Genomic DNA, 13,497 nt, shown 5'->3' with positions numbered 1-13,497 from the left:
TTAGGGCATTTTTGCCATGGTTTCTGTTTTAGGGCAACACACTTTCAATCAGGAACTTAAATTCACATTCCTGCCAAAGATTGATGAACTATAAATTGGCACAACCATTTGCATTAACCAGTAAAGCTGACATTATTCATTCCTTATAACCCAACAATTCTATCCCTAGGTGTGTATGACACACACATATAGAAAGATACTCCTATAAAAATGTTCACAGTGGCATTGTTAGTAATAGTCACAAAGTGGAAGGAATCCAGGTGTCTATCAATAGTAGAAGGCAAAAGTAAATTATAGTATAAACATATAACTGAATACTATAAGGAAACTGGAATGAATGAACTATGATAACACATTACGTGGGTGAATTTAGCAATGCCTAAAGGAGGAAAACATAAAATACAGAACAATTCTATTTACATAAAACTCAAAAGCAAACAAAACTATGTTGTTGAGGGATACAAGGGTGACAAAAGTAAAAGGAACATGATTGTCACAGAAATCAGAATGGTAATTAGCACTAGTAGTTGAGAAACTATGACCAGGAAGGGACCTATGAAGGGTGCTGGGATGCTGCCATTGTTCTACTTGAAGAGGTGGCAGTGTGGTTCAATTTATAATTTTTCATTAAATTTTATAAAGATCACCTGAATTCACAGATAGGTTTAAAAAAAAAAAAAAAAGCTTTCTGACACAGCCCACCAGCTCTACCATTTTGCTCTAGCCTCAAATGTGACACCAAAGGTTCATTCTCTTCCCCTTTTCAGCAAAGCAAGAGGTTAATCTATCATTTCTTCATGCAGCCACAATCAGAAATCACAATCCAGTGTGACAAATGAAGCATTTAGCCTGGAGAGAACTTAAAACATCTGGAATAAAATGCAGTGCAACCAAGTACAAAGTAATAGAACAGGTGTTCATGTAACACCTCATTCTGAGGCTGAGAAATAAAATAAAAGACCATTACAGATGAAGGGTGGCCATTTAAAAAGTAGACAAGAAGCATGGCACATAGAGGACAAACCACAACTGATTAAATCGAAAGACAGCATGCAAGCTTAAAGAAGAGATCCCTAATTCTGAACCTGTCATAATGGAAGACAGCTACAACTAACAAGCCCCTGACTTATTTTGGTTACCTTTGGGAGCAATTCAAAGTTGTAAGAAACCTGAACCCCTATATGATCTTTTGTGTGAAATACCAACAACATAAACTAGAAAGGGGATGTGAAAAGCAAAGGTTCACGAAAAGGTACACGAATCATTCATCACAGAGGGCTGGAAGTAGGACATCTTCTAATAGGTAAATCTAAGTTAATGAGCTTAAAAAAAAAAAAACATTATCTACAAAAAATTTGAAAGGCAGATCTCAAACTTAATAATTAAAAAAAAAAAAAAAAGATATCCCAGAACAAGCAGGCCTAAAAGGTGTATTAAAAATTTTAAGTGTATCTCAAACTTTACTGCTTCTCTTTGAACCATTTAAGGTCCTTAGAAAAGCTGGTGGGTTCCTCCTGCTAAAACCTGAAAGTTGCACTGACTTACATTTCAAGATAAAATTGTTCAAGCAGCAAACTGGCTGGATTCAAAGATGCACATCTTCAATTTCCCAGCACTTAGTAGTTTGTCAGCACCCAGGATGATTGGCAGGATTTGTAATGTTTCAGTATTACTAGGAAAAAGACTGCACACATATTTCAGCATATGAATGATTTTAACTCACCAGTCACCATGTTGCATGTATTTCTGCTGCTTGTCCTGAGTTCTTAAGACTTGTAACATTCTGAAGAAGATAGAACAAAGAAGTCCTTTCCATCCTCAGCCTCTTTTTAAATTTTAACTTCGTTCTTAAAATATAATATTTTAAAAGAACGACCCCCATCATTAAATTTAGTTGCTAATTTAACCTCCTCTCAGCTTCTTTTTCCTTCAACTCAATTAAGCAAGACTGTACAACAGTCAGACGTCTTGTCTTAGACAAAAGTGCATATTTCTCTAGGACAAACCTAGAACTCCCCTAGCACCAGAACAACAAAAAACCTGAAAAGGATTGAAATTCTACATCAAAAGTGACTTCTGCAGTGATACATGAACAGATTTTTAAAATTTCTGTTGGGAAATTTTATAATTATAAAAGATGGCAAAAACACAGATTTCTCAGGTTACTTAATTTTGTTCTGGGCAACTTTCTGGCTGAACGACAGCGGGCCTTCCTTAGTCTAACAGAGTACACGTAAGCCCCTCCCACCCACACAGAAGAAAAGGCTGCATTTAAAGATGTGAAGTGGAATTTTAAAGCTCGGGTAGTTTCACGACCACAGAAAAGGATCCCCTTCCGGAGCGCACAGAGGTGACGTGTGGGAATTGCGCTTATGGAAGAATTACTTCCCAATGACAAGAAAACAGGTACTGCTGAAGAGCCTTCCAGGATTAACCTTCCCTCTCCAGCACAAAGCACCAGAACAAGGAAGGTGAGGACATTCGAGTGGGCTCGCTGCCCTCAAAGACCTACAGGGCTCAGTTTCAGAAACAGGGCAGCACCGTCCCCACACACTGGCCTCAGGTCACTGCATTCTTCGAGAAGAACGAGCAATCTCGCCCGCCTCGCAGAGAAGCGGAGCCTCAAGTCAGACGGCAAAGCCGGTTGGTTTCTCCCCAGGCCTAGGCCGCAGCGGTCCGGGGACGTCACCAGAGCAGGAAGGGCCCAACCCACAACCTTCCTCACACTGCGAGCTGCCCGCCAGCTCGCCGCCGCTCCACGCAGCAGAGGTGTCCTGCGCGTCCTCGCGGCGGCGGCGCCGCCACCACCCAACAGCAGGGCGCGCGTCCCGAAGCCAGGGGTCGCGGGCGGGCGCGCGCCACAGAAAGCCGCTCTTGCCCAAGGGCCGCAGCTCCAAGAGCGGAGATATCCGAACCGGGAACGCGCACGTCGGCGGACACGCGCACCAAGAGGGCCGCACAGCGCGCGCGCGCCCGTGTATAAACAGGCCAGGCCGCGCGCGAGCACCAGTGCGCGTTCGCGCGCCGCGCCCACCCTAGTCCCCGACCGGCCTCTCCCCACCCCACAAGGGGCGGGAGCGCGCGAGCCCAGGGGCATTCTCCGTTCCGGAGCCGCCCCGAGGTCTCCTGGGCCCAGTGGCAGCGGCCCGCCCGCCCGCCCCCGCCCGCCGTTGTGTGGGGTGGGCCCGCTGTCTCAGGCCCGCAGGTTCGCCACATCCCTGCCCCCACTGCAGCCCTCACCCGGCGACGTCGTCGTCGTCGTCGTCGCCGCCGCCGCCGCCGCCGCTCTACCCGCCGGCCCCGCCGCACCGCTTGGGGCCCCGGTTCCGCCGTCGCCGCTCCAAGACCGACAGGATTTTCCCCTCACAGCTCCCTGGGCGCCATCTTACATTCAACCCTCACAGCCAATGGGTGCCGAATGCCCCTCTCGCGATAACCGAAGCGTCGGATCCCGCGAGAGTTGAGGCTGCCTCCTGGCCAAACTTAAAGGGAACGCTTCTACCGAGGCAAGAGGCTGGGCCTCGGGCTGCAGAAACAGCGAGAAAAGCCAGGAGTGTAGGACGGAGCGCCCCGCCCTCGAACGCCCCTCCATGCTGGGCGGGGCCACGGCTGGAGATCTGCCGGGAGTTGGAGCCTGGGCGGGTTGGGGATCCAAGCTTGCTCTCTGGACCCACCTTCTGCAGCGTGCTTGGGCCTCCTTTAGTCGCGCAGCCCCACGTGGGGCGGGGCCCCGTCTCTTGCTTAAGGTAGCCCCCACAGCCCTTGACCTAGGCCCTGCGCCCCCGTATCATCGTCTCACCTGGGAAGCTTAGAATCACTCTCTTGCAGGAGTCTTTAACGTTTGGGAACCCCCTCCTCAATCTGCTGTCGTCCTAATCCAGCTTTCCAGGACCCAGTCCACCTTAAAGCGGGCCTCTGGTAGCCTGGTGTTTGTATACAGGGAAAATGTGGAGGGTGTTAAAGCTGCAGGGACACTTGGACCTCAGTGGTAGCCCACACTGTCCCAGAGGGCAACCAGTCTGCTATAGGCTTTCTTAAAAGGGCCTTAGGGTCTTTGCACTTGTTCCTCCTGCGTTGGCAAACATCTCTTTGGCCCTTATGGGTTCCCTAAGGAATCACCGCCTGAGAGTAGTCTGAGGCACAGGCTTGGTCAGGAACTTCCTCCAGCCTTGCACAGGCTCCAGGGAGACCTCTTTTGCACAGTGCCTGGTCACCCTCTGTCTCCCCAACTAGATGGTCAACTGAGAAGGCCACTGCACAAGTCTTCCTCTTCTCATTGTGCCTGGCATGTAGTAAGCAATTAATGATTATTTGCTGAATGACTGGACTGAAACCATGTGTGTTTTCACCTGCCTAGGCACGCAGGCAGACACAAACCCTCCAGATCCTTGTAGCAAAAGGTTCCTAACAGTGGAAAAGCACCCAGAGATTGCTAGTCCCTCAGACCAGGTATAGAGGATTTTGAATCAGGCCCAGGTCCCTGCGCTTGAGTACTAAGAAGTGCATCAATGGTTTCAAAGCTGTCAGTACTGCTCTGTGTGCAGTGCACCTACTCCCTACCCCCAGCAAGTCTCTAAGGTCCTCAAGGGCTGGAAGTGCAAACAGAGAACACACGGACTCCAGGAGATTTAGCTGTTTTTTATTGACACGGAGTCTAGGGTATCCCTAGCCTCCAGAAGCATGAGGTAGGTCCATGGGGCTTCCTTACAGCTCACACCTTTCCTGGGTCCTCCTTAAGAGTGACAGTCCGGTTGAAGACAAGCTGGATGGCAGAGGGGGAAGAATTATCAAGCCAGAACCAGGCTATGAGGACCAGACCTCACCAGACCCTACCCTCACCCCATTCCAGAGGAGCTGATAGTTAGGACACTCGGGTTCTCAATAACTTTCTGACTTTGGGTAGGGGACTAGATGGCTCTGGACCTCTACTTTATAGAGATTATAACAACGACTATGCCTGACCCCTATACCTTGAGTAAGAAAAGCAGGGTCCAAAATTTTGTGCATGGATCTCTGAACCTGTTTCCTCATCAGTAAAATATGAACCCCATCTCAGGTGGTAAGGATTAAATAATGGAATGTTGGCAGAGCAGTTAGCACAGTAAATGGCAGCCACCACTGTCACTGTTGTGCAAAGGTCAGACAGGTAAATTCAAGCACCTGTCCCTGGCAGCTGTCTGGATCCAAGGAGAAGTAGCCAAGCCGCTCAAACTGGAACTTGTCAAAGGGCTTTGCCAGGGCCACAGAGCAGTCCACTAACGCTGCCTCCACCACTTGTAGCGATGCCTGTGGGCAAGGAATTCAGGTGGGCATCCATCCAGGGAGACCCACCACCCTCCACCTTACACCCTAATGAGCCTACTGGGTTCAGGTCACTTAAGAATCCACCAGGCACCTCAGCAGGATCCTCAGGGTTCTTGTGCTGAAATCTGCAGCCAGAAGGAAGATCAGACTCTAGCTAAGTAGCCATAGCAGGCAATGCCCATCTTGTATCTCCCTATACCCCAGCTCTGTTCACTCACAGTCGCTCATAAAGGCGAATCTCACAAGTCAGAGGCTGTGACACCCAGTGAATAAAGGCCTTGGGCTTTTCTGCAGCATCTGCTCGTCTACAGGTCACCTCCAGGCTCTCTACACAGCCACTGGGGCCCTGGAAGTCAAGGGGCCTACAATTAGACCTAGGGACCACTACTAGGACTGCAGGCTGCATGCACCCAGATCTTCCCCGCAGCAGGCATTGAAGGAGGAAGGCTACAGCCTGCTCTCACCTTGACAACATGCTGCAGCTCGATGACGTAGCCTGTATGCCTCAGGCCCACAGGCTGGCCCCACGCCAGGCGCTTATAGCCTGGCTCTGGCTCCTAGAGGTAGGAAGTGGTGTGGACACAAGACTGCATGGGCCAAACAGGTACAAGAGGCTTCTCCCCCACCCCCATGTCTGGCAGGCGCTGGTTCATCTGAAGTAGGAAGTAGGTGGACTGACAGAAGAGATGAGATCTCAGGACTGGGCTCAGCATCAAATAGGACCCTTCACACCCCCACTTACCTCTTTAAAGTCAGTCCTTTCAATGAAGATCATGGATCCAAAGGGAATCTGATGGAAGCCCTTGGTCTCATCAGCTGGGAAGTTGGGAACCTGGATGTCTAAGGACTATAGCAGGAGATAGGTGTCTGAGTTACACTAGGCACTGGGATCCCCATACCCAGACCTAAGTACACCCCCACAACATATCACACGTGGAGGCACACCTACCTTGGTAGAAGGAAAGTTGGTGATGATGACCTGTAATGGCTCCAGCACAGCCATGGCCCGTGGGGCTGTGTCATTCAGCACATCACGCACACAGGCTTCTAGCAGATGGGGTTCCATTGTGGTCTGTGCCACTGTCACACCCACCTATCATGAAAGATCAGCATCACTCACAGCCAAAACCACACACTGCTTTGCTCAGCCCTCACCTGCTCACCCAGCCCACTGGGCTATACCCGAGCACAGAAGTTGTTGATGGCCTCAGGCGGAAAGCCCCGCCGTCGTAAGGCTGTGAGTGTGAAGAGCCGTGGGTCGTCCCAGTCCCTGTAGGCAAGAAGGTGGTGAGAAAGCCTTTGGCAGTATACACCACTAGTTACTTCCAACCTTCAGCGAGGCAAACAATCACACCTACCGCACAGCACCAGCTGCCACAAGCTGGAGAATCTTCCTCTTAGACACAACAGCATAGTGAAGGTTGAGACGACCATACTCCCACTGAACAGGGCAATAGACATCCAATGCATTGCACAGCCAGAAGTAGGAAGAGCGTCTGGGGTAGGAGGGTAGAGTCAGGTCTGGTCACCTCAGACCAGAGAGACACCACAGGAAGGGCTACTGGAATCCCACTGGCCCTACCCACCCCGTGGGCCCAGCTCCCTCACCGGGCCTGGAATTCCTTGGTGCAGAGTGAGTGGGTGATGTGCTCGATGGAGTCACAGAGGCAGTGTGTGTAGTCATAGGTGGGATAGATGCACCTGCAGGGCATAGGCAATGGGCCCCACCATCCAGACCCACCATCCCACTCTACAACTCCACAGCCCCACCCCATGCTCACACCCACCAGGTGTCCCCTGTGCGATGGTGTGGTGTATACTTGACTCGATAGGCCACAGGGTCCATCTTGCCATCCTCCATCACCAGCTTCATCCGCAGTGTGGCCTCACCCTCCGCAAACTTGCCCTTGCGCATTGCCTGACAGGAGCAAGGGCTCAGGCTGCCTCTCAGCACAGGGGCATCTCCTCCTTAGCACTCTGGCCCACCCAGATCCAAATACCCCTCCAGAACCCCACCTCAAAGAGCAGCAGTGACTCCTCTATTGGACGGTCTCTCCAGGGTGAGGGCAATGAGTTATGCCCCTTGAGTTCCTCTCCTCGCTGGTGGCACACATAGGCCTGGCCCCTAAGTGGAAGAAGTGTGAGTACCCAGGATGGCTATGTCCTGGGCAGCCTACCTGGCTCTACAGGATGGCCCTGGCCTCACCTATGGATGAGCTCCACAGCCCAGGCATACAGCTGGTCAAAATAGTCAGAGGCATATGTAACCTTGTAAGGAGTGTAACCTGGGGCAGAAAAAGACAATATGAGTACCAGTTAGCAACACCCAATGCAAGCCATAGCCCAAGAGGCCCACTGACCCAGGTCTTTCTTCCCAGGCCTTGCCCAGCCCATACCCAGCCAGGTCACCATGTCACAGATGGCAGTGAAGAACTTTGCTTCCTCTTTCTCAGGATTGGTGTCATCAAAGCGCAGAAAACAGATCCCATTGTTGGCCTAGGAGAGTCACAGAATCTGTGAGCTCTCACATCATCAGCTCCCAGAGTCCAACTCACCGAACTCAGACATTCTCAGAGCTCTCCCATGTCAGAATTGAAAATGCCTTTAGAAATTTCACTCATCTTTCTATATCTAAATGCCTTTACACCAACTTCAAACATCCTCTTTCTAAGCCTGAGGGGTTGCACTGGGCATTTCACCAGAGTTGAACTCACTACCTAGAGCTTTATCCCAATGAGCCAAATGAATTCCTAGCCTCATATCACATATGTGATTCCCCTCCTGGCCTCTGGGCATGTGTCTGATCTGGGCACATCATAGGAGCAGCAGGAAAGGCAGGGACACCTTTTTGGTATCCAGTCTTGGGAGTAACAAGGCATCACCCTGATTGTCACATCCCTACACACTCACCTTGGCATAGCCGAAGTTGAAATTGATGGCTTTGGCATGTCCTATGTGCAGGATTCCATTGGGTTCTGGCGGGAACCGAGTACGTACCTGAGATAAAGGAAATGGGAACAGGGGAATTAAGCCAGAACTGACTCCCCTAAAGGAATAGATGCTCCTTTGCAGGGAGGCCACAGTGATAGGATAGATGGAGAAGTATGAAGGCAGCCCAGGCCCCCTGCCGTGTTGACAGCACTAACTTGCCTGACAGTACTTCCACACACCTGTCCTCCAGTGATCTCCAGGTGCTGCTTCAGTAGATCCATGGTATGTGGAGTGGTCACATAGCCTGGGGTCTTGTAGTTCTCACCTGCCAGGGCCAGAATAAGCCTGAGGACTAGGCTGCAGCCCAAGGCTCCCTACCCTGGCTGTAAGAGTTGCTATCAAGATCTTACCCTCCCCCGGGGTTTTGATCTGCCAGCTCACCAGGCTTGTGGAACTTAAGTGCTTCCCCTCGAAGCTGCTCAATCAGAGACAGGGTCTGGTCTGCAGCCTCACCTATGAAGAACAGAACAAGGAAAACTTATCCTCTGAATACACCTATCCCATCCAGCTCAGGGAGGTACCTCTTGGTACTACCTATATTCCACAACCAGAAGAGAGCCAAGCAGGTCCCTCTTTCCCTAACTTCCGAGACAAGAGATACTGAGCCAGACTCCTCAGTTTCCTCATGCTAGTCTCTAGGTAATGGGAACAAAGGAAACACCAAGAATTGCAGTTTGGCAGAAGGCAGGGTGATGAGTAAGCTAACGGCCTGAGGAGACTGGGCTATAAAAACCCATCAGGTGAAAAGCCCAGAAGTCAGGAAGCTGAATGTGGCAGGGACCTCAAGCCTCTCACCATTCTCCATCAGGACCTTTGCTGTCCTCTGGTCTTTTTCTTCTGGCCGAGCTTTTGATACCTGAGAGAAGCCCAAAAGTTGGGTCAGGGTCCTGCGATCACTGGGGTCAGATATTCCCTTCCCCAGTCTGAAGTCTCACCCCACCACACTTCATCCCCAGGGATACAGTACCATACTGAGCCCCACCTTGGGTTTCTTCTCCAGATCAGTCTCAGTCTTGGGACCCAGAAGGTGAAGAACCTGAGCAGAAACCAGAGTCAGGGCTGAGACAGGAGTGTTCTGTTTCAAGGAACGCCTGATTGATGCCCCCTACCCACCTAAGGGCTTCCTGGCTTGTCTACCAACACTGCCTTGAAGAACCTACCTAGCCCATCCCACTTCTGCTCCTCACATGGTTCTACTGGCCTCAAAGTCTCTTTCCCCTCTGAGAGTCCAAAAGCTGATAAGAAAACAGGTAACAAAAACTGCCACTTACAGAAAAGTACTGTGGGCTTAGCATCAAGATAACAAACTACCTCAGTCATCAGCCTTTTGTGATTCTATGCCATCATCTGAGATGAAGGCCATATCGTCTCTATTTACAAGATGAGGAAACTGAGGTTAAGAAGAAAGCAACTCACCCGAAAACAGGCATAATCCAGAGGCTCCAGCCTTTTACTACTCACCAAGGTGCTGCCCTCCATACTAGGCTCTGTTCTCCCTTGTCAAAATATGGACAGGGTGTCTTCCCCTCCTGCCCCCATTTATCCCTCAGTGGACTCTAGGCACTGTGCATGGCAGAATTTTTGCCTGCTTTACTTCAAGAAGTTACCTACCTGCATGTCCACTTCGTGCTTGATCATTTTGCCATCTGCCCACTTGAGCACAGCTCGAGCCTCTCCTAGAAACATGGGCACAAGGAGCTGCAGAAGAGCCAAGAAGGATACTTCCTACTCTTTCCCGAGAAAAAGTCCTGGCTGACCTCAAGAACCAGAGCCTGGGCCTAGCGAGACCACTTTAAAAATGCTCCTATTCTGACACCTGGGTGGCTGAGCGGTTGAGCGTCTTCCTTGGGCTCAGGGTATGATCCCAGGTTGGGGAATCAAGTCCCTCATTGAGCTCCCAGTGAGGACCCTGCTTCTCCGTCTTTCTATGTCTCTGCCTCTCTTCTGTATCTCTCATGAATGAATGAATGAATGAATGAATGAACAAATAAATAAATCTTTTTTTTTTTTTTTAATGCTTCTATTGCTCCTTCTCCTCTCTCTCTCACTTATGCCCTCCCCTAAAAGGCATGACCAGGGAGGGAGAACAACATAGACCTCTGCCCCCAGGCCCTCCTCACCCATCAGCAGTCCCATGTTGAAACGATAACGCTCCTCCAGGAGCTGGGGACGGTGGCGATTTATGGCAGCCTCCACCTGCAGAAAGCCAAACCATGTGGTTCAGAACAATTGTCCTTCAGAAATGCTCTAGGGACCCACACACTCACCCTGTCTTCCTGGGTGGAGAAGCTGAGCCACTCCTTTCCAGGGTCAGTAGTAAAGAGGTACCCGATGTCTAAGAAAAGACTCACAGCCTCCTCAATCTGCTCTGGGGTCACCATGACACCCACTCCACATTCCTGCTCAAAGTCCTCGGTGTTGATGGGGTCCAGGGGATGACTTCGCACATATTCAAGGGCAGCTAAGAAAGGAGAATCAACGAGTGGAATCTCAGCTCCAAGACAAGGCCCTAACCCCATGAAACCCCTGTCACAGTTTGGCCTCCTGAGAGGTTGACTGGCCTCCTCAGAGGTTGAGCCTTACACCATCCTAGAGAAGCCTTGAGACAATAGGAAAGAATCCTGTTCCGAGAGAGGCTCTCCCTCAGACCTACACAGTTCCCCAGTCTCACCAGAGGAGGCCTCTCCACCCTTCATTGCCAGGACCTGGGTTTAGAGAGGAGTGCAGTAGGAGCATATGGAGAGACACTGGGGGACTTGGCAGAAAGGGCAGATAGAGGTCTTGGCTGAAGAGAGGAGTTGGAGGTGGAAGTGGCAGGGCAGTCAGGGATCTTACCACTCAGCTGGAGCTCCGTGTGGATCTTCTTATTGGCTATGTAGCTCACAAGGAAAGAGAGACGCCGGGGATCCCTTAGTCGGGATGCCAAGCCATACAGCAGGGTCCCGGTAGCTTTGTCAATGGTGGAGCCCAGAGTCTGCTGTGCCTGAGGTCCAAGGGGTCAGGAGAGAAGCCCACGCCCAGTAAGAAAAGCGAGTCAGACAAAGTTGGTAGATTGGGATCGGGATCAGACTCGGGATCGGGACCTAGCGCCGCACTGGAGCACAGTCCGCAGCCAGGACCAAGGGCAGAGGGACTCGCACCTGGGTTGCCGCCTCGCGCAGCTGCGCGCTCAGAGCCGTGTTCTTGAGCGTCTCCCTGGCCTTATGTTCGCTCAGGCCAAGGCCAGTGAAGAGTGACAGGGAGTCCAGAGCCGCCATTGTTGGGACACCGGAAACCGAAAGAAAACTTTGGGGCCAATCTGCACGTTGGTAGTAGGCCACTGACCAATAGAAGAGCGAAACCGCCAGGAAAGCCAATGGTGGCCTTCCTGGAAGGAAGGGGCGGGCTAGCCGGGCTCGTCGGCGCCATTAAAGAACAGAGGCCGCCCACTCCGGCCTTTCCGGGCGCTTCACTTCCGTCTTCGTGCCTCCGATCTCTTGAAGAAGCGCAGTGGTAGTGGGCGGCAGAACCTCAGGGGGTATTTGCCGCGGACGGAGGGAAGGTGTTCAGCACAGAAGCAGGAAACCTTCGGGCCATGCCAGTTCTGTTATTGGGAGCAACTGCGAGTTCCTATTACGGTTCTGACGTCACAGCTTTGGAGTAGTCATGGAAACAGTTGAGAAAAACCAACCAACCAACCCTCCCTGAGCTCCGGGAAATCCGTTCAAGATTCCAGGGGAAGGGATCCCTGGGTGGCGCAGCGGTTTGGCGCCTGCCTTTGGCCCAGGGCGCGATCCTGGAGACCCGGGATCGAATCCCACATCGGGCTCCCGGCGCATGGAGCCTGCTTCTCCCTCTGCCTGTGTCTCTGCCTCTCTCTCTCTCTCTGTGTGACTATCATAAATAAATAAAAAAATTAAAAAAAAAAAAGATTCCAGGGGAAATGCGGTAAAGACTCCAGCACACATAATGTGCCTAATGGCAGATAGAGGGGCTCCATAAGTCCAGTACTTTTAGGCGCCCACCTAGACACACCTGACCAGGAGACAGAGGGGTTTGGGCCAGGAAGGACCTCCGAGATGCTCGGTTATGATGTGGTTTAAAATCTGACACACTTACCCTCCCTTGCCAAAGCATGCAAATGTCACAAAGACCACAAGCAAATTAGACCTAGAAATCCATCTGCAAATATTTGACAAGATATTTTATTTAAGTTGGGGTTTGGTGGGGCAGAGGAGATTCGGTCTTCATGATGAAGCCTATTGTGCTTGGGGAAATCTCCCCAGTCTCATTGGACTTTCAGGACCTGCTGAGAATCGGGGTATAACAGAACAATCTGTATTCTTTGTGGAACTGGAACTGCTGGGATGGTGAGGAGATCCCAAAATTTGGGATTTGAACTCAGGCTATTTGAGGCTTTGGTGTCACTGATACTTGTGGACCTTCAAGAACTGGGCAGAATACTGATTGCAATCCATTCACATTGTGTCCTGCTTTGTGTCCTGCATATCCCACTAATGACCAAATTCCACATGATGACAACATCCAGGTTCTGCCCAGTGCCACACGCTGCATCGATATCTAAATCCGGTCCTGACTCTTGGTCCCCATGGCTCCAGCCTGATGTCCAGCCCAGGCAATGCCAGGTGCAGGCACTGAGCGGGGGGGATGCAGTCCAGTGGTGCCATGGAGAGGCACCAAGCAGAGCCTCAGCCACACCACTTCTGTGCTGAGTCCACAGCTGCAGGTACCTAGCCCACAACAAAGGTACTTATGAGCACGGTGCCTGCCACATCCACTATCCCCTCTGTACTTGATCCCACTGAAGGATTTATTACAGCACCATCACCACCTATAGATCTTGTGATGGCTCCCTCAATGAAGTCATAGCCTGCATCACCTTTTCTGGTTCTCTCATGGTGCCTACCCTGGGAATGCTGTGGCTCCATATCACAAGATGAGGCAGTAGCCCCACCAGTGTGGCAGGCTAGCCAGCCCTCTGGAGCCCTATGACTTGCACAGAATAGAACCTTTAAATTTTATGGCCCAGCCCAGGGGCTGGCTTGCTTATTACATGGGTCCTTGGCACTACTTCAAGGAAAATCAAGAAAAAGATGATCAAGGAGAAAACCAAGCAGTGGTCAGCAAGGCCCAGCTGTGGCATGGGAAGAAACTGGGCCCAGGGGCTGACCAGACAGAGACAGTAGAGGCCACAGTGCAGAT

At 51.1% G+C, this 13,497-nt stretch overlaps 2 protein-coding genes across 9 annotated transcripts in view; both read right to left on the bottom strand.

Annotated features, from left to right (window-relative positions):
* The window catches only part of QRICH1 (glutamine rich 1), a 49,881-nt gene extending 46,472 nt beyond the window's left edge, over window positions 1-3,409 (bottom strand). Inside the window, exons 1-2 of one of the 5 annotated variants that reach the window (XM_072786283.1) lie at window positions 3,241-3,409; window positions 1,724-1,783 (exon numbers count right to left, since the gene is read on the bottom strand). The gene's annotated coding sequence lies outside the window, so the exon portion shown is untranslated. Of the gene's footprint in view, window positions 1-1,545; window positions 1,569-1,723; window positions 1,784-2,512; window positions 2,870-3,240 lie in introns of those variants that run through there. The other 4 variants (XM_072786282.1, XM_072786281.1, XM_072786284.1 and 1 more) reach the window with 4 other exon arrangements.
* A 1,209-nt stretch (window positions 3,410-4,618) lies between these two features.
* On the bottom strand, window positions 4,619-11,641 carry QARS1 (glutaminyl-tRNA synthetase 1). 4 transcript variants are annotated; one of them, XM_072786280.1, is made up of 24 exons: window positions 11,436-11,641; window positions 11,131-11,278; window positions 10,563-10,756; window positions 10,416-10,491; window positions 9,907-9,971; window positions 9,278-9,331; window positions 9,091-9,151; window positions 8,646-8,748; window positions 8,475-8,580; window positions 8,215-8,301; window positions 7,701-7,800; window positions 7,511-7,589; window positions 7,321-7,429; window positions 7,092-7,222; window positions 6,913-7,005; window positions 6,663-6,800; window positions 6,487-6,574; window positions 6,254-6,397; window positions 6,047-6,151; window positions 5,769-5,861; window positions 5,523-5,650; window positions 5,363-5,429; window positions 5,161-5,286; window positions 4,619-4,762 (listed from the first exon to the last, which is right to left on the bottom strand). In XM_072786280.1, exons 1-24 carry the CDS (start codon window positions 11,550-11,552, stop codon window positions 4,712-4,714), a joined length of 2,463 nt encoding a protein of 820 aa, XP_072642381.1. In that variant the 5' UTR covers window positions 11,553-11,641; the 3' UTR covers window positions 4,619-4,711. The 4 variants fall into 4 exon arrangements, with proteins under 4 accessions (XP_072642381.1, XP_072642378.1, XP_072642379.1 ...); XM_072786277.1 differs by having other exon boundaries at window positions 8,475-8,560; window positions 8,677-8,748; window positions 11,436-11,635; XM_072786278.1 differs by having other exon boundaries at window positions 10,647-10,756; window positions 11,436-11,635.
* Between the last annotated feature and the right edge of the window lie 1,856 nt (window positions 11,642-13,497).

This window comes from Canis lupus, chromosome 19, assembly GCF_048164855.1.
Source record: "Canis lupus baileyi chromosome 19, mCanLup2.hap1, whole genome shotgun sequence".
Lineage (NCBI taxonomy): Eukaryota > Metazoa > Chordata > Mammalia > Carnivora > Canidae > Canis > Canis lupus.
The sequence above is the reverse complement of the archived record's forward strand: the minus strand, read 5'-3'. Positions and strand labels throughout refer to the sequence as shown.